The 26560-nt window shown below is 47.9% G+C and overlaps 1 protein-coding gene and 1 long non-coding RNA gene across 3 annotated transcripts in view; one reads left to right on the forward strand and one right to left on the reverse strand.

Annotated features, from left to right (window-relative positions):
- Positions 1-26560, forward strand: part of LOC140850010 (uncharacterized) — a 190763-nt gene that overhangs the window by 29222 nt on the left and 134981 nt on the right. The gene's annotated exons all lie outside the window — the stretch shown is intronic.
- LOC140850051 (lysine-specific demethylase 4D-like) lies at positions 23101-24953 on the reverse strand. The gene has a single exon (XM_073239847.1). It carries the CDS (start codon positions 24661-24663, stop codon positions 23101-23103), a length of 1563 nt encoding a protein of 520 aa, XP_073095948.1. The 5' UTR covers positions 24664-24953.

Consider the following 26560-nt stretch of genomic DNA (forward strand, 5'->3'; position numbering starts at 1 on the left):
TTGCCAACTCTCCCTGGTTTACACCAGGATCCTTTTAAGAAACAAAGCTGGAAATGGGGAAGGAGAGATCTCAGGCCTCCAAACACTCTTCCCTTATCACCTGCCCCCCAGTGCACTGGTAAGGAGTGGGGGACCCTTACCCTCTCCCAGTCTGTGGTCACCTGAAGCCTCAGCCCTGCCTGCCTCACCAAACTCATGTGGCACCCCCCTATTGATGATGCCTCAAGTAACAATCGCAGAGGGGGTGGGACTGGGAGCAGAAAATACAGCCTTGATTGGCCTTTGTGCTGTGGCCCTGGGTCGAAATTACTCTGTAGGTGAACTTCAGTCTTTGCAAAAAACAAATTTCAAATCACTTGTTGTCAAGACCATATTTCAAATTATGTGTCTTTCTGGTTCTTAATTATTTCGGGGAACCAAGGACATAATTATGAAGGCCAGCTAATGCCCTCAAGTATGCATGTGTGTATGTGTACATGCAGGCCTATGTGTATATATATATGTTCATGTAGGTATGTGTGTGTCTAAGTCTGTGTGTGCATGAACATGCTTGAGTTAGGTGTGTGTGCGCATGTGTCTGTTTGCTTAGATAACTCTTTTCCATCTCTTACATGCATGGTAGGTAGACATCCATGTCACCCAAGCCTCCAGGAAGGCCAGCTCTTGGCCAGCAGACCTGGTGTGAGGGGCAGTGGTAGGGGTCTACAGCAGAGGTTCCTTGTCCCAGACTCAAACACCGTGCACTGTAAACAGAGTCTGCACACCAAAACAGGTCATTAATGGGCTCTGAGAGGACAAGAGGCCTTCAAGGAGGCCAGGAACTTCGGCTCCTAGCACGCCCCATAGCACAGAACTGCCTCCACAGACACAGACAGCCTGCCTGCGAGTCCAGTGTGCACAGGGCAGGATTAGGCTCCTTGCCAGCCTACCTCCCCCTATCATGTCTGTCCATCCCCCACACCTGTGAGTGTGCTTCCAGCTGCAAGTGTGGAGATATCCACTAGCTGGGACACCACTGTAAGGACAGTCACTTCCTCAGGTTCTAACTACAAGTCTGGATGCAGAGCGGTGCCCGCTCAAGTCAGCAGAGCAGGGGGACAATGACATCAAGGACTTCCCTCATGGCATCTTTCCAGCTCGCATCCTCACAGACTGCAGACATCCCTCTTCCTGTTTGCAGAATGGCAGTAGCAGGTCCCAGCCTGAAATGTAGGCATGACCTTGTCATGAAACAAAGAAGTGGGGCATTTTCTTCCCTCCAAGTGTTCACCAAGGAGGAAAAACTTTGTCCCAAACTCTGCATCTGACTCTGCCTCAAGCTTTTTGGATAAGATTGGGTCACAGTCCCATGAACTAGTCGGAAAACAAACTGGAAGAGCACATGTCTGACCTCTTCAGCCCCCTGTGGAGTGATGGGGAGATCATTTAGGGAAGCAGACATCCATATGTGTAGGTGGCACTTGTACCCAAACACACCAGCCATCACACATGCTGGTCCCTCTGTCCTTATTGCCTTCCCCTCCCCAATCCCATCTTTGCTTACAAACTCCTACTGGATCTAGAAAGTTCCCTCACCTCCCTCTGAACATCATGGACTCCCCATGTAGTAGAGTTGCTTTATTAAATCCCACCCTGAAAATTCCATCTCGTTACCGTCCACATCTGCTCTGCTAATGTGAGCTTCCTGACCCCAGGGACTGTGCCTTACTTGTCTGCATGCTCCAGACTCCTCCTCTCTGGCCCCACTGAACCCCACACCCAGCTGGTCAGCTTATAGTCGTAACTCCGGAGGAAATATATTTATCTGTTTCTCTAGACAGTGGAAAGGGTTATCAAGGAGAGAGACTTCGGCAGGTGAGAGACACACTTCCCCATCACTTGGAGGAGCTGAGCAATGACCTATGGGATGCCCTTAAGGGAGAGGGACAGTTATTGAGAAGACAGGTTGCGCTCCTGGGAGATGCATTAGCAGCAAGGGAGGAGGCAGCAGAATCCGTGTTGCAGGAGGCCTTGGGGGAGGGGGAGGAAAGAGCCCTTCAGCCCCGGAGATGGCAGAGGAGCTGTCCAGGGAGCATGAGGGATGTGGCCGAGGGCCAGTCTGTTGCCAAGGCCACCACCAGAGGCACCAGCCTCTCCCATATTAAAGGCCCACCTGATTGTAATTAAGAAAATAAAAACTCATCAGCCATGGGCTCCTCAGGGGAAGGAGCCTGCCCATCCCCAGGTTGTAGGGCACTCCATGCTCCGCTCCTACCCAAGATGAGCTGGTGGACGTGAGCTTCCAGTTTCAGCAGAAGCTTTCGGAACCTCTGCCTCCACGGCTTTTGCATGTCTGGAATATGGGGTTGGAAAACCTTGTTATGTTGGGTTCTGAAATGGGTGGACTGCCTTCCCTAACGACTCACCCTTCACTCCAGCAGCAGTGGCCAAGTGCCCCTCACACCTCAGGGAATCAGGCCCTTCTGGACTGGCTGACAGCAGCCATCAGGGCAATTTGGCCTAATCAGGGTGATATACCCTACTTAAACACCAGCTGGGAAACATATGTAGAACTCCAGCAAGTATTACGGGAGTTGGACATGAAAAATATCATCTATAATATGGACCCCCAGGGCCCCAGTGCAGAGCTGTTCACTGTAGGAATGAGAAACCTGGTGCTGCATACAGCTCCCCCAATTCTCTTTGTGTCCCTAGTGACTATTCTTCCTCCCACCACAGGTCAACCCCGTAAGTGAGGCTACTCGTACTTTAGAAGATCTGGGGGAGGTTGAAACAATAAGGGCACAGAAGGAAGTACAGGCTACAACTGAAAGGAGAGGTGCAAAGGGCCCTGTGAAGGTCTCGAGGACACAGATGTGGGGTAATTTGATAAAGGCCGAGGTAGTGAAAGAAAAACTTGATGGCCAGCCCAATAGGATCTTGTTAGAACTGTGGCACCAATTAAAGCCAGAGCAGCAGTTCCAGACACTGAGGCCCAGGACTCGGAAGCAGCATGCAAAGCCCCATATCTGGCCTGTGTCCTTGCAAGACTCCTGGTGGGCAGTACTCAGGATTTGCCTGGCCGCCCCCCCCCCCACAGGATGATGATTGGGTGTCGTGGCTTGACTGAGGTGGGGGTCAAGGCCCCCACTTTGGGGGATGTGGTGGCAACCAGAGGCCACATCTTGAATTAGTAATTTATTGGTCCCTGCTGTATGTACAACGTGTCCTGGTGCTGCTGGACACAAGGGCTGAGTGTTACCTGATTTATGAAACCCTGAGCATTTTCCTGGGACCCCTGTGTGAGAGATGGCTATGCGGGTAAGATAATTAGAGTGAAGAAAGCCCAAATCCCACTGGGGATAGGGCGTTACCCTCAAAGGAGTATACTGTGTACACTTCTCCCATCCCTGAATATATTTTGGGGGTAGATATCCTCCAGGGCCTGTGGTTAATACTGCAGGTGAGTTCAGACTAAGGGTACATGTGGTAAAGGCAGTTCTGAGGATACATGCAAAGCACCCATCTGTAGCTCTGCCCGAACCCAGGTGGGTGACAAGTATTAAGCAGTATAAATTGCCTGGGGGACACAAGGCAATTGGAGAAACTCTATAGGAATTGGAGAAGGTGGGCATCATAAAGCCCACTCATAGTCCTTTTAATGCCCTGGTGTGGCCAGTGAGAAAGCCAGATGTCTCCTGGCATATGACTGTGGCCTACAGGGAATTGAATGAAATCACACTCCCTTTGCATGCTGCTGTCCCCTCTATAGCAGCACTTATGGACACACTCAGTCATGAACTAGAGACGTATCACTATGCTGTGGACCTTGCTAATGCTTTCTTCACTATTGACATAGCACATGTCAGTCAGAAACAGTTTGCCTTCATGTAGGAAGGCCGGCAGTGGACGTTCACTGTCCTTCCACAGGGGTATCTCCACAGTCCCACCATCTGTCACGGACTTGTAGCCCAGGACTTGGTCACATGGAAGAAACCACAAATGGTAAGGCTGTATCACTACATTAATGATAGTATGCTCACATCTGAATCTCTTGCAGATTTGTGAGGGGCAGTTCCTAGACTGCTGCAACATCTACAGGAGAAAGGATGGGCTGTGAACAGCACCAAGGTTCAGGGACATGGCTTGTCTGTAAAGTTCTGGGGGGTTGTCTAGTCAGGTAAAACTAAAGTTTTTCCTGAAGCAGTCATAGAAAAGGTCCAGGCTTTCCTTACCCCAACCACTGTGGCAGTATTACCAGAGTTCTGGGTCTTTTAGGCTACTGGGGAATGTTTATCGCACACTTGACACAAATTCTGAGGCTGTTATATCAGTTGGTGTGAAAGGGCATCAGGTGGGACTGGGATGAAATATGTGCAGCAGCTTTTCCTACTACTAAACCAGCAGTCAAGGCCACATAGGCCTTGAGTGTAATGGACTCACCAAGGCCCTGTGAGCTAGATGTTCATGTAACCAAAGATGTTCATGGGTGGGGCCTTTGGCAGCAGCTTGAATGAACATGCCAACCTATTGGATTCTGGTCACAACTATGGAAAGGCACAGAGATCTGGTATACCCTGATAGAGAAGCAACTGGCTGCTATGCATCATGTCTTACTGGCTATGGAGCCCATCACCAGAACAGCTCCAATCAAGATAATAACCACCTGTCCCATCATGGGGTGGGTGAGAGACTGGACCCAAATGCCACAGAGTGGCATGGACAGACATCTACGCTGGTCATATGGGGTACATATTTACAGCAGCATAGCGCCCTCTCCAATAGCCCTTTAAGTGGAGAACTCTAACACTTATTGGGGCCAGTGACCTATACCAGTGGAAAGCAGAAAAGAATTTGCTTTGGAACCACTGGTAGCCAAGAGTCCCTATCAGGAGGGAAAAGCCCCTATATCTGAAGATGCTTACATCTGTACAAATGGCCTCTCAAAGTGGAGGACTGTGGCTTTCCATCCTAAGACTGAGAGAATATGAATGGAGGATGGAGAGGGGAAAAGCAGCCAATGGGCTGAGTTGTGGGCTGTATGGCTTCTGATCACCCAGGAGCTCTCCCCCATAGTTGTCTGCACTGACATCTGGGCCGTCTATTGGCGCTTGACTCTGTGGCTACTGACATGGTACCATGCCACCTGAATGGTTGGTCACTGGCCCCTTTGGTGGCAAGAGCTGTGGCAAGACCTACGGGCCTCTGGTCAGACTAAGACTGTTACCATATATCATGTGACTGGCCAGTTGCTTTTGACATCCCCAGGAAATGATGAAGCAGACACATTGTCCCAGGTGCGTTGGCTAGAAGGAAAGCCTGCCTCTGATGTAACCCAATGGTATTTTGCACACAGGGCAAAAGACATTGTTGGCTATAGCCTGTCAGAAGGGCTTGCTGTTGACCTCTGAAGAAGTCAGCAGAGCCTGGAAGGAGTGCTTTGTGAGCTCTAAGAGGGATTTGCACTGAGTCCCACAGCAACACGGGACAATAGTAAAGGAACTGATACCCCTTCTCGGGTGGCAGATAGACCATACTGGGTCACTGCCCATATCAGAAGGATATCAGTATGCCACGGCTTGTGTGGACACAGCTACTGGACTGTTGGTTGCTTTCCCTGCACATCATGTAGCTCAGCAAACCACCAGAAGGGGTCTAGAGCATCTCTTTGCAGCCTATAGCCAGCCTCAGGTGATTGACAGTGATCAAGGCACCCATTTTACTGGACATGTATTACAAGAATGAGTACAGCAATTTAAGATAAAGTGGAAGTTTCATATACCATATAACCATACTGGGGCAAGCATGATAGAGAGGTACAATGGTTTGTTGAAATCTGGCCTGAAGTGAGACAACAATAATCTACAGGGCTGGTCAGCTCGCCTATGGACAGTGCTGTGGCATTTGAATGAGAAGCCACATAAAGGAGCTTTGACCCTGTGGATATGCTCACACACCTTGCTGCCTCTCCTAAACGTACATGCAAACCAAAGAGGAGTTATTGAAGCCAGGATATGGTCAGCACAGCAACATCCTGCTACCAGCCCCAAAAGCATTAAACCCTGGAGACTCTGTTGATTGGATGTGGCCCTGGACATTTAAACACATGGACCAGCAATGGCTGGCCCTCCTGGCATATTGGGGAGAAGGCCTGGAAGCTGGCCTCCTGTGTATTCCTGCAGTAACAGCAGAGTGGCCCCCAAAGATCACAGTAGTGAACCAAAAACATCTGGAAGGTAAGAGCATTTATGGGAAAGTTTTGTTTTATATTTACAGCCAGTGCATGTACCTCCCATAGATCTGTATATGGACACATCTGTAACTCCCACAGGTCTGGGAGTGAAAGTCTAAAATACTAGACCAGGATGAGAACCCATTCCTGCCACTGTGCTATCACAGGAGCACTCAATTGCATGCATCCTACCTGATGGACAAGATTTGCCTATGCTGGTGTCATTAAAACATGTATCTTATTGCCCTTAAGGTTATTTTCTCCTACAGTTCCTCTGGCCTGGACGTGGCTCCTGGATGCAGCTGCTGCCTGGTGATTGCTCTGGACTCCCTACCTGTTCAACCACCGACCACCTGTGGAATGAATGAGCTATGAACTTAATCTGATATGAATTTGGACCTAGCTGAATCCTTCAGCTTGAGGATTATTATGATGTTACTGTTGTTGTTATTGTGCATTATTAGTCTGGTTACAGGGCTTCAGTTTTCTCACCCAAGGGCCATTGCAGAAAATGGGGAGTGAGTAGATTGTGAGGTGAGATTTCTGGAGGGATGTACTGTGGGTGAAATTGCAATATTTCCAGAATCTCTTGCCTGTCCTTAGTGCATCTCCATATAAATAAGTGTTTCTGGGGGTGGAAAGGAGTAGTTCATCTCCATATCAATAGGTGATTACATTGGGGAGGAGGGCATATCTGGACCTGAAAGGTTGGGTGGGGTCCCTTTTTGCAGACGTGTCACCAGAGACATGGGCAAGCAGATATGGACAACTGCTTGTAATTATATAAATAGGTTTCTCCCACTTAATTTCTCCCTTTGACTGATTTCAGTTTCAAAGGTGTTTTCCCCCAGGCTGGGAAAGAATTTTCTCCCTGGAGTTACAGACACCCGTGCGCATTTGGGAGCCTGGAGCTTTTTTGGCTGAGAGGAGGAAATCGTTCCTGGTGTCGTGGAGCGAGGGATGGTGCTCAGGTCTTCAGGCACCAAGTCAGGTGCTCCTGACACCCTTCCTGCCAGCAGGTGTCACCACCAAAAATGACAGTGACTGCGCATCCCTCTCCCAGAGGCTGGATAGCAAATGGCATCTCAGGAGGAGAGACACAGCCTTCCACGGGGGCTTATCTCTGATGTGACTCGGACCACCTCCCACAGGGTCCCCAGAGGCCCGAGCAATGACTGGGGAGTGTTGGGGCATCTGCCACTCTGGGCCCTGCACAAAGGCGAGCTTTCCATTTGGCACTGGCTTTCAGCTTGGCTGCACCCCACCGAACTCACCGGCCACCCATGGTCTCTGCTTCAGGAGAGATTTCACCTGCTGGGAGGTGGCCCATGCTGGGTCTCTGCAAGGTCGGCTCTGGGGCATGGGCTCGTGTGTGTGTCTGTGCGCTCTGCTCCAGTCCAAGTATTCATAAAGTGGTGGGATGTGAAATACAGCTTTGGAGCTTACCTTCCACAGTCCGGGGAGAATGTGTATATCCGTGTCTGGTTAACAGGAAAGGGACTGTATTTTCTACATCACTGATTTGTCATCATTAAGGCTTCATATACAGTGCTGTGTGAGTCAGCCTCAGGAACATGCTTCTCTTATTTTATTTACTTCAGCTGAAATCACCTCCAGCTCTCTGAATGTTCAAATAGACTGGATTCAATGTGGGGTGACTGCCACCCCTACTCTATCAAGGGTTACTTCTCATTTATGTTCAGAGTGGTTTTAGTGAGGCGCTCACAATTAAATCACAGTACTGACAAGAGCACCTTGGGGTTTGGGCACCCAGATTATGCATGCTTGTGGGGAAGAGCAGGGGAGCTAACCCCACTGGCCCCTGGCCCCTCACCAGGTACACCCAGACAAGCTCCCTGAACCTGGCAGTGCCCTCTGGCTGCAACAGGGATTTCCTAGGAGAAGGAAGTACACAGCTTCCCCAAGGCACAAGTTTGGGACATGGGTTGTAGAGACCAGATTCCTGATTGAGACAAATACCCATTGGACTCAATAAAGAGTCTACACATCCCCAAACCCTCAGCCCCATCCTGCACCTCTGGGCAGTCACCCTTCAGGAGCCAATCCCCTCCAGCTGTGTGACAGGCCTGCCAGAGCAGAGGTTTGCCTCCTGACTCACACAGAAGCAGGTGACAGTCATCCTAATGCACAGTCGTGCTGTCACACACAGAAACACACTCAGGAGCAAGAACATAGGCTCGCGGCCACATGGTCATCTGCAGACGCTCACAGGGAGAGTCACATGATGCACACAGATATTCATTTACTGTTACATCACTCTTTTCTTTACAGCAATTGTCACTAAACTGAAATTATGTTAGTTGTCTTGATTTTTGTCCCTCTTCATAAGGCAGAGATGTTTACCAAATCTCTTTTGTCCTCCTCCTGGACCTGGTTAGACTGACCTCCCAGCCCCCTGGTAAGTAGATGTGCTCAACCTATATGCCTTGTGATGGATGTCGTGACCCCAAAATACCATTCTCCATGATCCTGCCCCCTTACTGCCAGCCTCCTGCCAATGAACTCAATGGACACATTTTGAAATTTTCATTACAAATTAGAAATTAGAAAAGAATTTATCAGTCATTAAGGCACTGAGATTTTGGAGTTTATTTGTAGAGCACCTAACAGTGTCTGAATTCCAAATGCTCAGTACATTCTTCCAACCAGGAAGCCAGCTGCGTGGGGGTAGAGGCAAGTCTTTGCTCTATGCCACCCTCCATCCAGCACCCAACACACAGCAGGCTCTCATAAGTACTTGCAGAATGAATGAGTGAGTGAATGAATGAATGAGTGAATGAAGGTCTGTGCCCTGGGTACTTTCACATGCCCTCCCTCTGCATCCCCTACTTCTCCAGCACAGACGTCACCCTCTCTGGGAGGCTCTCCCTGACCCAGTCTGGATTGGGTGCCTCTTCCTGGCCATGTACAAAGGAGGACCTGTCTCTCAGGTCAGGGAGTCTTGGCATTGCATCCCATGCCCTATAAGCCGCAGAGCCTTACATGGCATGGCTGGGCTCCCAACTCTACTGTGGGGCTCCTCTGACAGCAGAAGCTTCATGAACATGGGCTACATGAGCAAATGGAGAAACTAATATTTATTAACACATTAGCCTGAAAATCACTTTCACAGACAAATGTCCCCCGCCATCCAGATCTGTTTGATTCCTAGGTTCAGACAGTGAGAACAGTGGTAACAAGGGCAGCATGACCTGAATCTGCTACTTCTTGTGTTGATACCAAGTACTGAGAATGCAGGTGATAAACTGGATAATGATCTCTTTTGTTAATCTTCTAGTTAGTAAGTAAGAGAGCAAGTGTCACCTGCACTTCAGTGCATTTCACCTCTGCAGTAATCCTCTGAGGTATTAACATCCCTGTGGTAAATGGCTCTCTGTGTTCAGAAATGTTGAGTAATCTGCCGAACCACGCCCAGCATGTGAATGGTAAAACTAGACCTGGACCTCAGCCAGGATGCTCGCTCCCTCTGTGCCCTCTACAGAAACCTGAGATTGTCTAAGAACAGCAGCAGGAGGGCCTGAATTTTCTGGTAAAGCCTGATTTTAAATGGTTTCCCTATTATACTTGCAAGTGCCCTCGAACTTATCAGGCCCTGGTGCAGTTCCCCCTTGGAGAACATGGTTTCCACCTGCCCAAGGCCCAGCCCAGGCAGACATGCGTATTATCTATCAGGTACTTCAGACACTGAGCTCCATGAAGACTCATCCCTGAAACCACCGCCATCCACCCTTGCTGCCATGCTGCCTGTCTTATCCCTACCACCCATGCCCACAACAGACCCTTTTCTCCTAGGAAACCAGGGGCCTCCTGGGGAAGCCTTTCCTCTTTCCCTGGCCTCCCAGCATTCTGTGGTCCAAGCTGACAAGGCGTGGGGAAAGCTCAGGGCTGGGAGGGCTCCCTGACCAGGGTGGGGCTGGGGGACAAGGCATCCAGACCCTGACTGAGCCATTTCACTGAACAGCACGGGAAAGTTGGCAGCACAATTGACTCCTGCACCTGTGAAAATGTAGGTCCGTGTTTCAAAGCAAATAAAAAAGCATGACCATCTGAGGGAAAGATAGAAGGGAAGCAATTACAAAACATAGATTAAATAACCAGCAGATAACAAGCCAAGTAATAAGTATCAACACATGGAGATAAAGGAAAACAAGTCAGTGGCTTGCAACTGCTTCCCAAACTTGTCAGGAGGACCCCTCCTTTCTGATGATGGCCAGTGGAACGCTGCTCCATCTCTGGGACCTGCTCACTCTTCTCTCTGCCCTGTGCTTGCAGCTGTCTCAACCCAGGCGATTCCCTGTCCCGGAGGGAGTAGCGGTTGGCCCCTGCCACAGGCTGTATGGGCTTAGGTGCAGTTTGTGGGTGTTAGGAGGAGACAGCACTTGGGGGTGCTCTGGGAGCTCTGAGAGCCCCAAGACTTCTGCTGGGGTTGTTAGCTTTGGACAGCGTTAGCATGAAGTCCTCCAAAACCCCATGTCCAAAACCCCCACTTGAATGGAGTTGTCTCAATATTGTTACAGCTTTGCTCCTTTCACTGGCAATTTAACTGCCAGAAGGGAAAGGCCAGAGAGGGTTCTGGAAGGTGGGCAATAATCTTTGTGAGAACACCCACATCTGGAGTTGGTTCTGTTGGTTCCCTGTTAACCTACTGTGTGGCCTTGAGTAAGTTAGTTAACTTTTCTGGGCCTCAGTTTCCCCTCAGTAAGACAAGGGTTTCACAAGATGATCTTTCTGACAGCAGGACACAAGCAACAATGGAAGGTTTCTTGTCTGCTCAGTGGTTGAGGTGCAAAGCGGACAGAGCCCAGGAGGCAGACCACCCTTTTCCTCCTCGAAGGACTGAACAAGCCATGTGAGGTGTGTCACCTGAGGTTCCCCCCAAGCTGGTCGCCACGTCATCATCCCTGCATCCCTCACTCCCTCACCAGCATCCTTCCAACCTACCTGGGTGACAGCTGAGTGATAGCTGGGGGCCTTAGCTGGGTGGCTTAGGGGGTGACAGTGAAATGCTTGGTTGGGGGGTTCAGCTGGGTGGCTTAATGGGTAACTCAGCTGAGTGGCTTAGCTCGGTGACTGGCTGGGTGCATTATCTGGGTTGTTTAGTGGGCGACTTAGTGGATGACTTAGCTGGGGGGTTTAGCTGGGTGGCTTAATGGGTATCTTAGCTGAGTGGCTTAGTTGGGTGACTTAGTAGGTGACTTGGCAGGGTGACTTGGCTGGGTGACCTGGATGGCTGACTTAGTGGGTAACTGACTGGGTGACTTGGCAGACACTCAAAACTTCTATGCTTTCTGTTCTCACCTGTCCAACAAGGACAAGAATACCCATCTTCATTGACTTCACTGTTATGTTGTAAGGAACCATCAGGAGCATAGACATGAAAAATATTTAAAAATATAAAAATACAAGCTGAAAAGAGGAAGGAGCCAAGATTGCGGCATGAATAGGGCAGCAGAAATCTCCTCCCAGAACCATATACATTTTTGAAAATACAACAAATACATATATTGTTAATGAGAGACCAGAAGATATCATACAACAGCCAGGCTACATCTACACCTGCAAAAACCCAGTGCCTCATGAAGGGGGTAAGACAGCCACGGCCTGGTGGGACCCGAGCGCACCCCCCACACCAGATCCCCGGAAGGAGGAGAGGAGTTGGAGCAGGGGAGGAGTGGAAGCCCAGGACTGCTAAATACCCTTAATTATCCCAGTTGCCTTCACTGGGAGCGCAGACACACAGTGTGTGGTGTGCTGGATACTTTGGAAATGGAACCGTAAAACCTAGGAACGGCTTCCCACAGCTAACACTCCTGGGACAAAAGAAAAGCGAGTCCTTTTTGAAAGTCTTAAAGGGATAGGAGCCTCACAGCTGGATGGAAGCATCTCAACACACTCAGCCCAGCAGCTGGGAATCCTAGGGAACTCCAGGTGCCCTAACACCCTGCGCAGCAGTGCAGGCTCTGAAGCCCCTCATGGTGATAAACAGGCTCCCACCTGTTCCCCTTCTGGTACGGCCCCGCCATAGCGGGGCAGCAGCCTGAGACAGGCCCGGGTCACAGCAGCTGTGCGGAGCCTCCCCCCACAGCTGCCCAGTCCAGACTCAGAGACCCCATTGACATGCAGCTGCCCAGCACAAGCCACTAGGGGTTGCCTTCTTGCAGGAGAGGAAGGTGAAGAGCAAGCAGGAAGGAACTTTCTTCTCCCAGCTAATACATGCGCCAACTGTTCATGACTACTTATATCACCATGAAAAGGCAGGAAAATTTGATCCAGACCAGAATCACACAGACATCCCCTAAGAGGGAACCTGGGGAGATAGATTTAACCAATTTTCCTGAAAAAGAATTCAAAATGAAGGTCTTAACCATGCTGATGGAGCTGCAGAGAAAAATGCAAGAGATAATGGATAAAGTTGGGAGGGAGAATAAAGAAATAAAACAATATCTGGAAGAACTTTAAAGCAGAATGGACAAGGTGCAAGAGGTCGTTAATGGAATAGAAACCAGAGAACAGGAACACAGAGAAGCTGATGCAGAGAGGGATAAAAGGATCTCCAGGAATGAAAGAATATTAAGAGAACTGTGTGACCAATAAAAATGGAACAAAATTTGCATTATAGGGGTACAAGAAGAGAGAAAAAAGAGCTAGAAAGTGACTTTGAAGAAATAATTGCTGAAAACTTCCTCAAACTGGGGGAGGAAATAGGTGCTCAGACCACAGAAGCACACAGAAGTCCCAACAGAAGGGACCCAAAGAGGACACCACCAAGACACATAATAATTAAAATCGCAAAGATCATGGACAAGGACAGAGTATTAAAGGCAGCTAGACAGAGGAAAAAGATCACCTACAAAGGAAAACCCATCAGGCTATCATCAGATGTCTCAACAGAAACCTTACAGGCCAGAAGAGAATGGCGTGATATATTAAATGCAATGAAACAGAAGGATCTTGAACCAAGAATACTGTATCCAGCAGGATTATCATTTAAATATGAAGAAGGGATTAAACACTTCCAAGACAAGCAAAAGTTGAGGGAGTTTGCCTCCCAAAAACCACCTCTACAGGGTATTTTAGAGGGACTGCTCTAAATGGGAGCACTCCTAAGGCTCCCAGAGAAATGTCACCAGAGAAAATAAAATCACAGCAAAGAAAGCAGACCAACCAAAGACTAACTAAAGATGAAAAATAAAATCAACTACCCACAAAAGCAGTCAAAGGAAACACAAAAGAGCACAGAACAAAACACCCAACATATGAAGAATGGAGGAGGAGAAATAAGAAGAGAGAGAAATAATCACCAGACACTGTTAATAATAGCTCAATAAGCAAGTTAAGTTAGACAGTAAGATACTAAAGAAGCCAATCTGGAACCTTTGGTAACCACGAACCTAAAGCCTCCAATGGCAATAACTACATATCTTTTAATAATCACTCTAAATGTTAATGAACTGAATGCACCAATCAAAAGACACAGAGTAATAGAATGGATAAAAGAAAGCAAGACCCATCTATATGCTGCTTAAAAGAGACTCACCTCAAACCCAAAGACATGCACAGACTAAACTCAAGGGATGGAAAAAGATATTTCATGCAAACAATGCGGAGAAAAAAGCAGGTGTCGCAGTACTACTATCAGACAAAATAGACTTCAAAACAAAGAAAATTACAAGAGATAAAGACATTACATAATGATAAAGGGCTCAGTCCAACCATTATGAATATATATGCACCCAACACAGGAGCAGCAGCATATATGAAACAAATACTAATAGAATTAAAGGAGGCAATGCATTCATTTTAGGAGACTTCAACATAACACTCACTCCAAAGGATCCGCAAAACAGATCCACAAAACAGAAAGTAAGTAAGGACACAGAGGCATGAATAGCACACTAGAACAGATGGACTTAATAGATGTTGGCAGCCGCGCTCAGAAAATAGCGCCCAATGCAGGGCAGCCGGAAGGCCCCGAACTTCCTAATGACAAATCATCCCACACCACTAAACTACATGCTAATTGCGCCTTGGCATAAGGACCAATGAGACCCACCAAATGGTTATGCTAATAAGGCATATGGAGCCGCACCAACCAGGTCAGAGCATGAGAACTATATAAGCAAGCCTCTCCTTCCCCTCTGGGTCCTGCCCAACTCATTTGTTTCACAAAGAGCTGAAGAATAAAGCTTTCTGCAGAAGAATCCTGCTGTTGTTGCATGCTGTTCTTGCCAGCGAGGACAGGGCACGCGACAAGTGGTGCCGAATCCCAGGAACCAGAACATCACCGGCACAGGGAGGACCCTTCAGACATCTGGAGAGGATTCAGAACTGCAGGTCAGAAGAAAGCCCGGAGGGGTAAGTTCCGAGAGGCCCCTGCTTTTTAGGATGATGGTTGATGGTTCTCTGTAAATAAGGAGGCACCATGGGGAATGCACCGTCATTAGTCACGGCGCTGCAGACAGCTCTCAAAGAGCGAAACTTGAAGGTCTCCAGCAAAGTCTTAGGATCTTTTGTGAAGGAGATAGACCGTGTGGCCCCCTGGTTCATTTGTTCAGGGTCCCTTTCAATCCCGAGCTGGGACAAACTGGGGAAAGATCTTGATAGAGAGGAGGAGGAGGGTAGCCTGAGGGGAGGCACCAGGCCCCTCTGGAAACTGATTAGAGCTTGTCTGCAAGATGAGAGATGTGAAAAGGTAATAAAAGAAGGTCAGAGAGCATTGACAGATATCCAAGAGAGCATGTCAGAAACGGAACGGGAAACAGAGAGCCCGCACGGCCGAAAAAAGGCCACAAAAACGAAGGTAAAGAAACCTCAGAGTGAGGGAGAAAGCCCGCCTAGGGCAAAAGCGAAAGAGCCCCGAGAAGCGAGTGACGATCGCCTCGGAGAAAATAGTAAATACCCCTGGAAAGAGTTGAGGGACCTCCAACTCTCCAATAGGGAATCTGAGGAGGAATTAACGTCCGCAGAGGAAGGGGAAGAGAATAAAACCGCAGAGTGCAGAAGTAAGGGAACCAGCAAAGTTGAAAAGCGGACCAAGGAAAAAATGAAAGCAGGGTGTCCCCCGACGCCCGTTGCCCCGCCACCTTACGTGAGTGGCGCACTCTCCTTTTGCCACCCAGATACTCTTCAGGCAATTAGACAAATGTTTCCTGTATTTGAGGATAATGGCGTACGCTCTCACCAGCCCCTGAGCCATAAACAAGTTAAGGAGTTAGCAGAATCCGTTCGGGCTTATGGAGTCAGTGCTAACTATACCATAGCACAAGTTGAGAGATTAACAGAGACAGCCATGACACCCGCAGACTGGCAATATGTAACTAAGGCATGCCTTTCTAGTATGGGGCAATACATAGAATGGAAGGCATTGTGGCATGATATCAGCATGACCCAGGCACGCGCAAACGCGGCCGAAGGACAGCCTGCGTGGTCATATGATATGCTGACGGGCCAAGGACAGTGGGTAGCCAACCAGACCGCCTTCCCCTTACAGGTATACGCACAAATAAACACGTGCACTGCCAAGGCATGAAAAGCCCTCACCAACAAAGGAGAAGTATCAGGCAATTTGACAAAAATTATTCAGGGGCTGAGCGAGCCATTTTCTGACTTTGTCGCTCGTATGATGGAGGCCGCAGGCAGAATATTTGGAGATCAGGAACAAGCAATGCCCCTAGTGGAGCAATTAGTATTTGAACAATATACCAAGGAATGCAGACAGGCGATAACACCCTGGAAACAAAAAGGGATACATGCCTGGTTGAAAGCCTGTAGAGAAATAGGAGGGCCACTCACCAATGCGGGCCTAGCCGCGGCCATATTACAGAGCCACAAACAAGCCAGGATCACTAACAGAAGTATCAAATGCTTTCAATGCGGGAAATTAGGACATATAAAGAGAGAGTGTAGGAGCCCAGCTTCAGAACAAACAACCCAAAAGACCCCTGGGTTGTGCCCTAAGTGTAAGAAAGGCAGGCATTGGGCTAATGAGTGCCGGTCTATTAAAGATATAGAAGGGAAACCCTTAGAACTGCCAAAAAACGCCCAGAGGGGCCCCCGTCACCAGGGCCCGCAAATATATGGGGCAACCAGCACGCAAGTGTCATTCGGGAACAACCAGGCCCCCCAAGGAGAGCCCACTTCAGGTTCCGCGGGATTGGACATCCGTGCCACCACCAGAATAGTGTTGACTCCACAGATGGGAGTTCAGCCTATCCCTTCAGACTTTAAAGGCCCCCTACCACCAAATACCATTGGGTTACTCCTAGGGCGCTCTTCTGCTGCATTGAAAGGCCTGGTAGTTCATCCCGGAGTCATAGATCAAGATTATGAAGGACAGGTAAAAATCATGTGTTTGGCCCCTAGAGGAATCTACCCTATATCTCCGGGAGACCGCATAGCCCAGCTCTTAGTTTTACCTAGTCTCCACGCCAATTATCCTGCTACCAACACGGAGAGGGGAGAAAGGGGCTTCGGCTCCTCTGACTGGGATTCAGCCTTCATAGTATTAGATTTAGCAGACAGACCAAAATTAACTCTTCAAATAGAGGGAAAGAGCTTTGAGAGAATCCTAGACACTGGAGCAGATAAAAGTATTATCTCTGCAACCTGGTGGCCCTCCAAGTGGCCTGTGACCCAATCCTCACATTCATTACAAGGTTTAAGATATGAGTCAAGCCCTTCAATTAGTGCCAAACCATTGAAATGGCGAGCCCCTGAAGGACAAGAGGGTACAGTCACCCCTTATGTACTCCCTCTACCGGTCAATTTATGGGGGAGGGATGTCATGAGAGACTTAGGCCTCAAACTCATTAATGAATACTCCACCCCCGCCCAAGGCATGATGATGGACATGGGATACATCCCTGGCAAGGGGCTGGGGAAACACCAACAGGGACACATAGAGCCCATCCTGCCCAAAGTAAAGAATGACCGTCACGGCCTGGGTTTTTCATAGGGGCCATTGAAGATGCCATGCCCATACCTTGGCTCACAGAGGAGGCCGTATGGGTTCCTCAGTGGCCCCTATCCTCTGAAAAATTAGAAGCAGCTCATTGCTTAGTGCAAGAGCAGCTCCAAGTGGGACACCTAGAACCCTCTGTGTCCCCATGGAACACACCCATATTTGTAATCAGGAAAAAGTCAGGATCATGGAGGTTGCTTCATGATCTGAGAGCAGTAAATGCTCAAATGAGAATGCTTGGACCCGTACAACGGGGACTGCCACTCCTCTCTGCCTTACCCAAAGAATGGAAAGTGCTCATAATAGATATTAAAGATTGTTTCTTTTCTATACCTCTAAGCTCCAAGGACAGAGAAAGATTTGCTTTTACTTTGCCAGCTATTAACCATGAACAACCCGATGCCAGATTTCAGTGGAAGGTCCTCCCTCAAGGAATGGCAAATAGCCCCACCATATGTCAACTGTACGTTCAGCGAGCGCTAGACCCAATTCGTAAGACCTATCCCACGCTAAAGATCATCCATTACATGGATGACATCCTTCTTTGCTCCCCACAAACAGCGGAAATAGAAGAAGCATATATAGATCTCACTAGATCCCTAGAAAATTGGAGACTGAATATAGCAAGCGAGAAGGTCCAAAAATCTAGTGTTAGCAAATTCCTAGGAGCAACCATTTACACAGATGTAATTTGCCCCCAAAAGCTTGAGATAAGACATAATCAATTGCGAAATTTGAATGACTTCCAAAAACTCCTAGGAGATATTAATTGGTTGCGCCCATACTTAAAGATACCCACCACTGAATTGACTCCACTATTTAAAACCCTAGAAGGAGACCCACAACTAACGTCACCGCGCTCCCTCACACCTGAGGCATTACAAGCCATTCGCAAAGTAGAACAGGCTTTGATGACAGCACAATTAAATAGAGTGCAATCGAATGAACCCTTTGAGTTGTGTGTGCTTCCCACCCCGGAGCTGCCAACAGCAGTTTTATGGCAGCACGGCCCACTGATCTGGATCCATCCCCAAGCCTCTCAGGCTAGGACAATAGAGTACTATCCGGCAGCCGTGGCCAAACTTGCTTTGAGAGGAGTAAAAACCTCCATGACACATTTCAGAGAGGCTCCAGCTAAAATTATAACCCCTTACAGCGTAGAACAGATACAAGTATTATGTGCTATGAACGATGATTGGGCCATACTTGCTTACAGTTTCTCAGGAACCTTTGATAATCATTTCCCTAAACATCCCCTCATCAACTTCGCCAAAAATCATCTCCTAGTATTTCCTCGGGTCACTAGCCTAACCCCGCTGCCTCATGGAAAAACAGTTTACACAGACGGGTCTAAGACAGGCACAGGTGCCTATGTCCATGATGGCAAAGTTGTGACAAAAGGCTACACGCCTGACACTCCACAAATAGTGGAATGTCGCATAGTCTTAGAGGTCCTACAAATCTTTCCTGAACCTTTAAATATTGTGTCTGACTCCTGTTATGTAGTTAATGCAGTCAAATCTCTAGAAGTGGCCAGGCTAATCAAAGCGTCCAGCCCAGTAGCCACTTTGTTCAAACAGATACAATCAGCACTACTTCATAGGCAATCTCCTTTGTATATAACTCATATCAGAGCACATTCAGGCCTTCCCGGGCCTATGACCCAAAGAAACCACCTGGCAGACCTCGCAACCAGAAATATAGCTTTTCCCCTGCTAGACCCTATCACCACAGCTTCAAAATTCCATACACAATTTCATGTCACTGCCGAAACACTGCGCAAGCGGTTTAGCATAACCAGGGCCGAAGCTAGGAACATTGTCCTTAGCTGCCAACATTGCTGCAGCTTCCTTCCCACACCTCATGTTGGGATCAACCCCAGAGGTATTAGGCCTTTACAAGTTTGGCAAATGGATGTGACGCATATTTCGTCTTTTGGGAAACTGAAATATGTACATGTATCCGTGGATACTTGTTCAGGAGTCATCTTTGCCTCCCCATTGTCAGGAGAGAAAGCTTCCCATGTCATCCAGCACTGCCTTGAGGCTTGGAGCGCATGGGAGTTACCACAGATTCTGAAAACAGACAATGGCCCAGCCTATACCTCTACAAAATTTGCTCAATTTTGTCATCACATGGGGATAAAACATATCACTGGCCTTCCCTACAACCCACAGGGTCAAAGGATTGTGGAACGTGCGAACCGCACGCTCAAATCCTATTTACTTAAACAAAAAGGGGGAATTGAAGATATACCCCCCACACCAAAAACTGCCATAGCCCTAGCACTTTTCACTATAAATTTTTTGAATCTGGATGCTCAAAGCCATACAGCAGCGGATCGCCATAATCAGTGGCCAAAAGACCCACAAGAACTAGTAAAATGGAAGGACGTGTTATCTAACCAATGGAAGGGCCCGGATCCAATCATAATCAAATCCAGGAGAGCTGTGTGTGTTTTCCCCCAGGGTGAAGAAAATCCCTTCTGGATCCCGGAGCGCCTAACGAGGAAAGTCCTAAACAAAGGAGATGACTTCGCTATGCCTCCTGACCCTGCTCCTGACACTGGAGACCCCGACTCAGAGAGTATTGAGATGGGGAATCCTGTCTGCCTTTCCTAAGCCTATGCCTGTCCGTTTCAATGCAGCCGTTTTTCCGCGCTTTTTCACTACCAATGCTAGTATGAACTTGCCCTACTTAGTTAAAGACACCCTAGTAGCTCCCCTGGGAGAAAACCGATCCTTTGTAACTAATGGGTCATTATGCTTCACCACTCAGAATCTAGCTAGCTGTATCTCCCTGAAACGGAAGAAATACAGATAGTTCAGTGACATAATTCTAGAGGCCAGTAGCCTCCCTGTTATGTCAGCTAAATTTGAAGGGCCTAATAAGGAAGGGAGCCCGCCCTATAAAAACATGACTATCCACCAGATGGTTCTCTAGATCAATGGCACATTTGTACACTCTCCCAGGAACAATTCCACCGACAGGACTCGTCAACCCAAATATGCCTCCCATTGTGTGGGCGACTATGAGGGAGAGCTGTGGCCCTGGACTGACTGTCAGTCAACTGTAGTAACGTGGGCAACTGAGAGGCAGGTAAAAATCTGTATTTTTACCATCTCCCCAGATATGGAGGGACGGCCAGCCAATGAAGCTTGGTGGCCAGTAAAGGTGCTCGAAGGCGAGTTTCGTCAGCAGCTGAGCATGAACCCCTTCCATAAATGGATGCTGTGTGGAGTCAATGGCTCGTGTACCGACCTCTCCCCCTTTTCCGCCCTCCAGGGTGGGGGAATCAGTGTAAAAAATATCACCTTTTGGTGCGAGAATAACCACATGCGCGCACACTGGAACATGATCATGACCCATAACAACGAGAACTACACGTGTTCAGCAAAATCAGGTCCAGAGTCACCTGATTCCCTTTTTCCACCTTCTCCAGTATGCGTATACCCCCCATTTCTGTTTATCTTATCCAATAGTAGCTTTGACTCCTGCTCCAATGAAACCTGCTTTCTGTCTCAGTGTTGGGATGCGCGTAACTTTACCAATGCTTTGGTAGTCCGCATCCCCCGTTGGGTCCCTGTTCCCGTAGACGCCCCTAACACCATGACTCTGTTTCGAGAAAGGCGCGATTTCGGTGTTACAGCCGCCATAGTGCTCCTGATCTCCGCGACCGCGGTCGCAGCCACCGCCGCTGGTATAGCTTTAGACACCTCCATCAAATCGGCTACAGAGCTCAATAACCTTCCAGCCTCAGTAGCTTCTGCCCTAGACCAACAGTCCACACTTGATGGCAAACTGAAAGGAGGAATAATGATCCTCAATCAACGCATAGATCTCGTGGAGGAACAAATAGAGGTGCTCTGGCAAATAGCCCAATTGGGATGTGAGCAGAAATATCGTGCCCTCTGCATCACTAGCATTCAATATAAAAATTTTACACAGGCAGCTAATCTGTCACGAGACCTGTCCCAGTATCTTTCAGGAAACTGGTCCCAAGACTTCGATGGGACACTAGAAGAGCTGCGGCGAGAAATTATCCACATCAACTCCACCCGTCTAGATATCTCCGTAGCGGAAGGACTCTCTTCCTGGTTCCTCAGAGCTCTCTCCCACGTCAAAGAGTGAGCGGGAATGGCTAGGATGGGCGTGTTCCTGCTTGGAGGTCTCATGCTCTTACTCTGGTTGTTATGCAGAGTCCGCAACCAACATAAGCAGGACAAGGTGATCCTTGCTCAAGCCCTAATGGCGATAGACGTTGGCGCCTCTCCCCAAGTGTGGCTCAACATGCTTAAGAAGGAAGCTCAGCTTTAGCTTGAGGTAGCTCTTGCACCCTGAGCCCATGTGGCACTGCACCAGGCCCGAGTACCTCAATGCTTAATCACAGCTTTCTTTAAGAAGCTCATGGTGCAAGAGCGTTGAGAAAAAGGGTCCAAACCCTTTGTACCAAGCGGTCCCAACGCCAGCCAGAGGATGCGAGGCAAAGCACTGCAAGAGGTCTTGGACCCCTCTGAGAGGCATGCCTGACTGCATAGGGGTAGATGCCCAGAACCCCTCTCCAAAAAGGGGGCATCAGGAAGTATGATGGAGATCAGGCCTCTGTCTCCGCCTCTGCTGGCAAGTTCCGCCTTGAGCTTCTGTTAGACAAAAAAGGGGGAGATGTTGGCAGCCGCGCTCAGAAAATAGCGCCCAATGCAGAGCAGCCGGAAGGCCCCGAACTTCCTAATGACAAATCATCCCACACCACTAAACTACATGCTAATTGCGCCTTGGCATAAGGACCAATGAGACCCACCAAATGGTTATGCTAATAAGGCATATGGAGCCGCACCAACCAGGTCAGAGCATGAGAACTATATAAGCAAGCCTCTCCTTCCCCTCTGGGTCCTGCCCAACTCATTTGTTTCACAAAGAGCTGAAGAATAAAGCTTTCTGCAGAAGAATCCTGCTGTTGTTGCATGCTGTTCTTGCCGGCGAGGACAGGGCACGCGACAAATAGACATCTATAGAAATCTACATCCAAAAGCAACAGGATACACATTCTTCTCAAGTGCACATGGAACATTCTCCAGAATAGACCACCTACCAGGCCACAAAAAGAGCCTCAGTAAATTCAAAAAGATTGAAATCCTACCAACCAACTTTTCAGAACACAAAGGTATAAAACTAGAAATAGATTGTACAAAGAAAGCAAAAAGGCTCACAAACACATGGAGGCTTAACAACATGCTCCTAAATAATCAATGGATCAATGACCAAATTAAAATAGAGATCAAGCAATATATGGAAACAAATGACAACAACAACACAAAGCCCCAACTTCTGTGACATGCAGCAAAAGAAGTCTTAAGAGGAAAGTATATAGCAATCCAGGCATAATTAAAGAAGGAAGAACAACCCCAAATGAATAGTCTAACATCACAATTATTGAAATTGGAAAAAGAAGAACAAATGAGGCTTGGAAGATCATGGCAGTAAGAACAAAGGTCATTCTAACTTTATATAATTTTCATTATGAATGTCCTTTGCTTTTCCAAGATTGAGTATGGCAAAAAATCATCAGACATGAAGAAACAGCTGGATATGGGGATTTTTTATTGAGAAGAGTGGTCCAAATTGAGGGTGTTGACATGAAGTAAAATAGACCTTGAATAGAGCTGCTTGAAGAAGCTGCTCTACCACCACTTGCAAAAACAAGCATCCAGTGGATGAAACTTCATTGGCAGCAGTGTCAAAAGAGATAATGGTGTCTGGGAGGAAGAAAAAGCTGTTTGTCATCAATAATGTGGACTCAGCAGGTCCCGTGGCAGCACCGCAGGTTGTGAAGGCTCTGAGGTGTACACGTGCCCACACTTAGGGAGCCTCCACGTGTAAGAGAAGCGGGCTACCAAAACATCCCCCTGGGTTAGGGTGCAGGGAAACTACAGCACCCGGAAGCCTTAGCAGAATGCATGGATGAAGGGCTCGGTGGTGCAGAGTTATCCAGTGAGGGTCCACCTGAAGAAAGGGCCTGAACATCAGGATCCTGAGCTGCGAATGCTGTGCTGAGCAAGAGGCGCTTCTTGGCCGGGGCCTGGTCAGTCAGCTCCTGAGTCCCCTGCTCCCGAGGACGACGGCCAGGACCACGCCTGCCAGTTGGGTGGAGACCCAGGTCAGATGGGTCCTGGGTTGTCAGCAGGGCTGAGCCACGCTCCACGGACCGACAAGTGGCATCCCTGCCCTGAGCCACAGAGGGAGGAACAGAGGCCTGCACATGGCGCCGAGATGCGGGCAGCCTAGGGGCGCGGCGGTGACCCCCTCGCCCCACAGCCACATTCCTGGCAGGGCTCAGTGAGCGGCAGGGCGGCAGGTCCCGGAGGCCCAGTGTGGCTCTCCTGGTTGCCCACAACTCCTTCCAGGTGCCCAGCTCTTGGCTGCCCATTGCTGCAGGTGCCACATGGTTCACTGCCTCCCGGTCCTGCCCGCGCTTCCAGAGCTCATAGCGCTCAGGCTGCAGGGTGCGCACGAAGACATCAATGGGAAAGCTGACCCTGGCCTCCCCGCAGCTGCACTGAGAGGCCGCTTTGCCGTAATCAATCCAGCGAGGCATGGCAAAGTTGATGGCCTCCGCGCAGTTGAAGCCGTGGTTGAAGCCAGCGTGGTACCCGTACGGAAATGTCACTATGAACTCGCCAGCCTCCTGCGTGACCCGACTGAAGGGGATCCTGTTGTCCCTGAGGACAGTGGGAGAGATGAGGGCCACCTTGTGCCGCAGGAAGGCCCCACAGCTGTGGGCACTAGCCGGGAAGAGCTCCTTGGCCAGGTGTTCCAGGCGCCAGCCATGCTCCGGGGGCACTGCATACCACGTTTTGGGCTCCCCAAAGTGCACATAGTTGATACTGTATAAGTCCATGTCCTCCGTGTGCCACGCGAACGTGGTCTTCCACATCCCGAAGTACAGGTAGGGTGTGTTGACACCTTCGATGACCACCCCACACTCCTGCTCCAGCAGATCCTGAATGGTTCCCAGGTGTCTGAGGTTCCACTGCTTGGTGTTTTTAGCAAATAAGGAGCCGTTGACGTCAGCGCCATAGATTGGTGAACTGTAGAGCCGGGTTTTCCAGAATTTTCGCTCCAAATCGTCAAAATCTACGTGTGGTGGTGCCTGATATTTACCACTCTTCGCCAGGTCACGATACTCCCCGACCGTCATGGCCTTCTTCTTTTTGGAGTACTGAGTGAACACACCAGCCCTACCCAGGACGTCCTGCTGGAGGGGAGAGGGGATTAGGATGTCACCGATGTCACTGTATGTCTTCCTGGTTTCCCACCCCTTGGGGGGTATTATCTTGGCCACACCTGCTCGGTGTGCACCTTGAGATTCCATATAAATAATATATTTCTCAAAATCATTAAACTCTTCTTCAGTTGGGTAGAAGGTCATGATTCTACAACTTGGATTCTGGGTACAGCTTGGCTGAGACATCATGGCTTCCGTAATGAAGAACAAACAAACTCTCAGGTCTTCAGCTATGGTCTGGATAGTTGAGCATGGTGGAAAATGCTATTATTCCAAAATTGGTTTGAGTGTCTCTGAGTCAGCAGGAAACACCCGTGGACTTTGGTGTAAATGAGATGATGTTTTGGGGCTTGCTGATTCACCAGGAGACGGCCCCCTGGGCAGAAGCTGATACAGGAGCTGAACGTGCAACTCTGTGATGTTCCTCAGCTGGCACTGGGGTTTGTTCTCTGAGGCCTCCTGACTCAAGCAGTCCTGGGTGCACGGTGTCCAAATGTACTGTCTTCAGGACAGTGTTTAAAACAAAACCTAGAAGAAAGAATACAGAAGCTTGAACATCAATGTTTGGAGGAAGTTATTCAGGAGCTACAAGTAAAATACCATGGGATCCCACCATGGGATATTATCCCACACTCAAAGAAAGGCTAAAATTTTATAAGATTGACAATGTAGGATGTGGTGTTGATGTAGAACAATGGGAATTCTCATACCCTCATAGAAAGAATGGAAATCACACTTTGGGGAACTATTTAGACAGTATCTACTAAAATTGAACTTATGCATGTGTAAGACTGGACATACGCATGTGCTATGATTCAACAGTTACCACATGTCTAGGTAATCTGTATAGCTCTGCATGGAAAGTCACCTCCATTAATGCTCATAACAATATTATTTCTAGTAGCAAATACTGGAGACAAGCCAAATGTCCATCAACAGTAGAATGGACATACACTGTGGTACAGTCCTACAGTGGAATACAATAGAGCACTGCAAATTACATGAGCATATAGGGATAATTTTGCACACATAATACTGGGCAATATTATCCAGACCTAAAAGAATATCAAATCCATTATTCCAATTTTACATGAAATTTCATCTTTTTATATAAGTATATATAAAGAAGGAGGTAAAGTAATCTATGTTAGAAGTTAGAGCAGTGGTTACCTTTGAGAAAGAGAGGTTGTGAGTGGGAAAGTGAGGGGGTCTCTGGAGAAACATTAATATTTTGTTTGGAATCTAGGTGCTGGTTACACAGCCATCAGAATAGCTAATTGTTATCATTCATCTGGCAGTTATGATTTTCACAAATTTCCATATGTTTATTTAAAAACAGAGTTTAGAGTGAGAAGCACTGAAGACTAAGAGACATATTTCATTGTATTAAAAGAAAAAGGAAGAATGAAAATAAATGAACTAAACATTTGATTGAAGAAGCTAGGAAATGGGAGAAGGAGGAGTAAAGAAATAAGAAAGAATAAAGATGAAATTAATGAAAATAATACATACAAAACAGAAGGATGATGCAATAATGTCATTTGAAGAGACTAAGAAATGCAACAAACCATGAGCATAACTGATAAGAAAGGATAGAAAGTGGAAATAATACTAGGAATTAAACTGTGCATAGATCTAGTAATATAGTAGAGAATTTTTCTAAATCTCAAGAGAATCTTATGAGCATCTGACATCAACATTTTAAACAGATAAGAAGATGATTTTCTAGAGAGGAAACATACATAAAATGAATCCAAGTAAAACAAGAAAGCTCCAATATCCCAAATAAGAATCTGGATCAAAGCATGACTCTTAAAAAACCCTAAGACACACATTCATAGGTGAACCTAGCAAATTTTTAAGAAAACAACTGATTATACAAATCTTTCATGCTATAGAAAAGGTTGAAAAGTTACTCAGATGAGGCTAACTTATCTGATTGGCAAGCTGGAAAAGGACAACAGAAAATAAAGCATAAATGAAAGCTTGCTAAGTAGAATATTATCTAACCAATAAAGCAAAATGCTAAAAGAACAATATATCATGATCAAATAGACTGTATCTCAGGAATGCAAGGATGATTCAG

This window comes from Manis javanica, chromosome 6 (assembly GCF_040802235.1).
Source record: "Manis javanica isolate MJ-LG chromosome 6, MJ_LKY, whole genome shotgun sequence".
Lineage (NCBI taxonomy): Eukaryota > Metazoa > Chordata > Mammalia > Pholidota > Manidae > Manis > Manis javanica.

What these genes read in the sequence shown, in the direction of transcription:
- LOC140850051 (XM_073239847.1), bottom strand. Translation starts at nt 24,663, where the DNA reads ATGATGTCTCAGCCAAGCTGTACCCAGAATCCAAGTTGTAGAATCATG.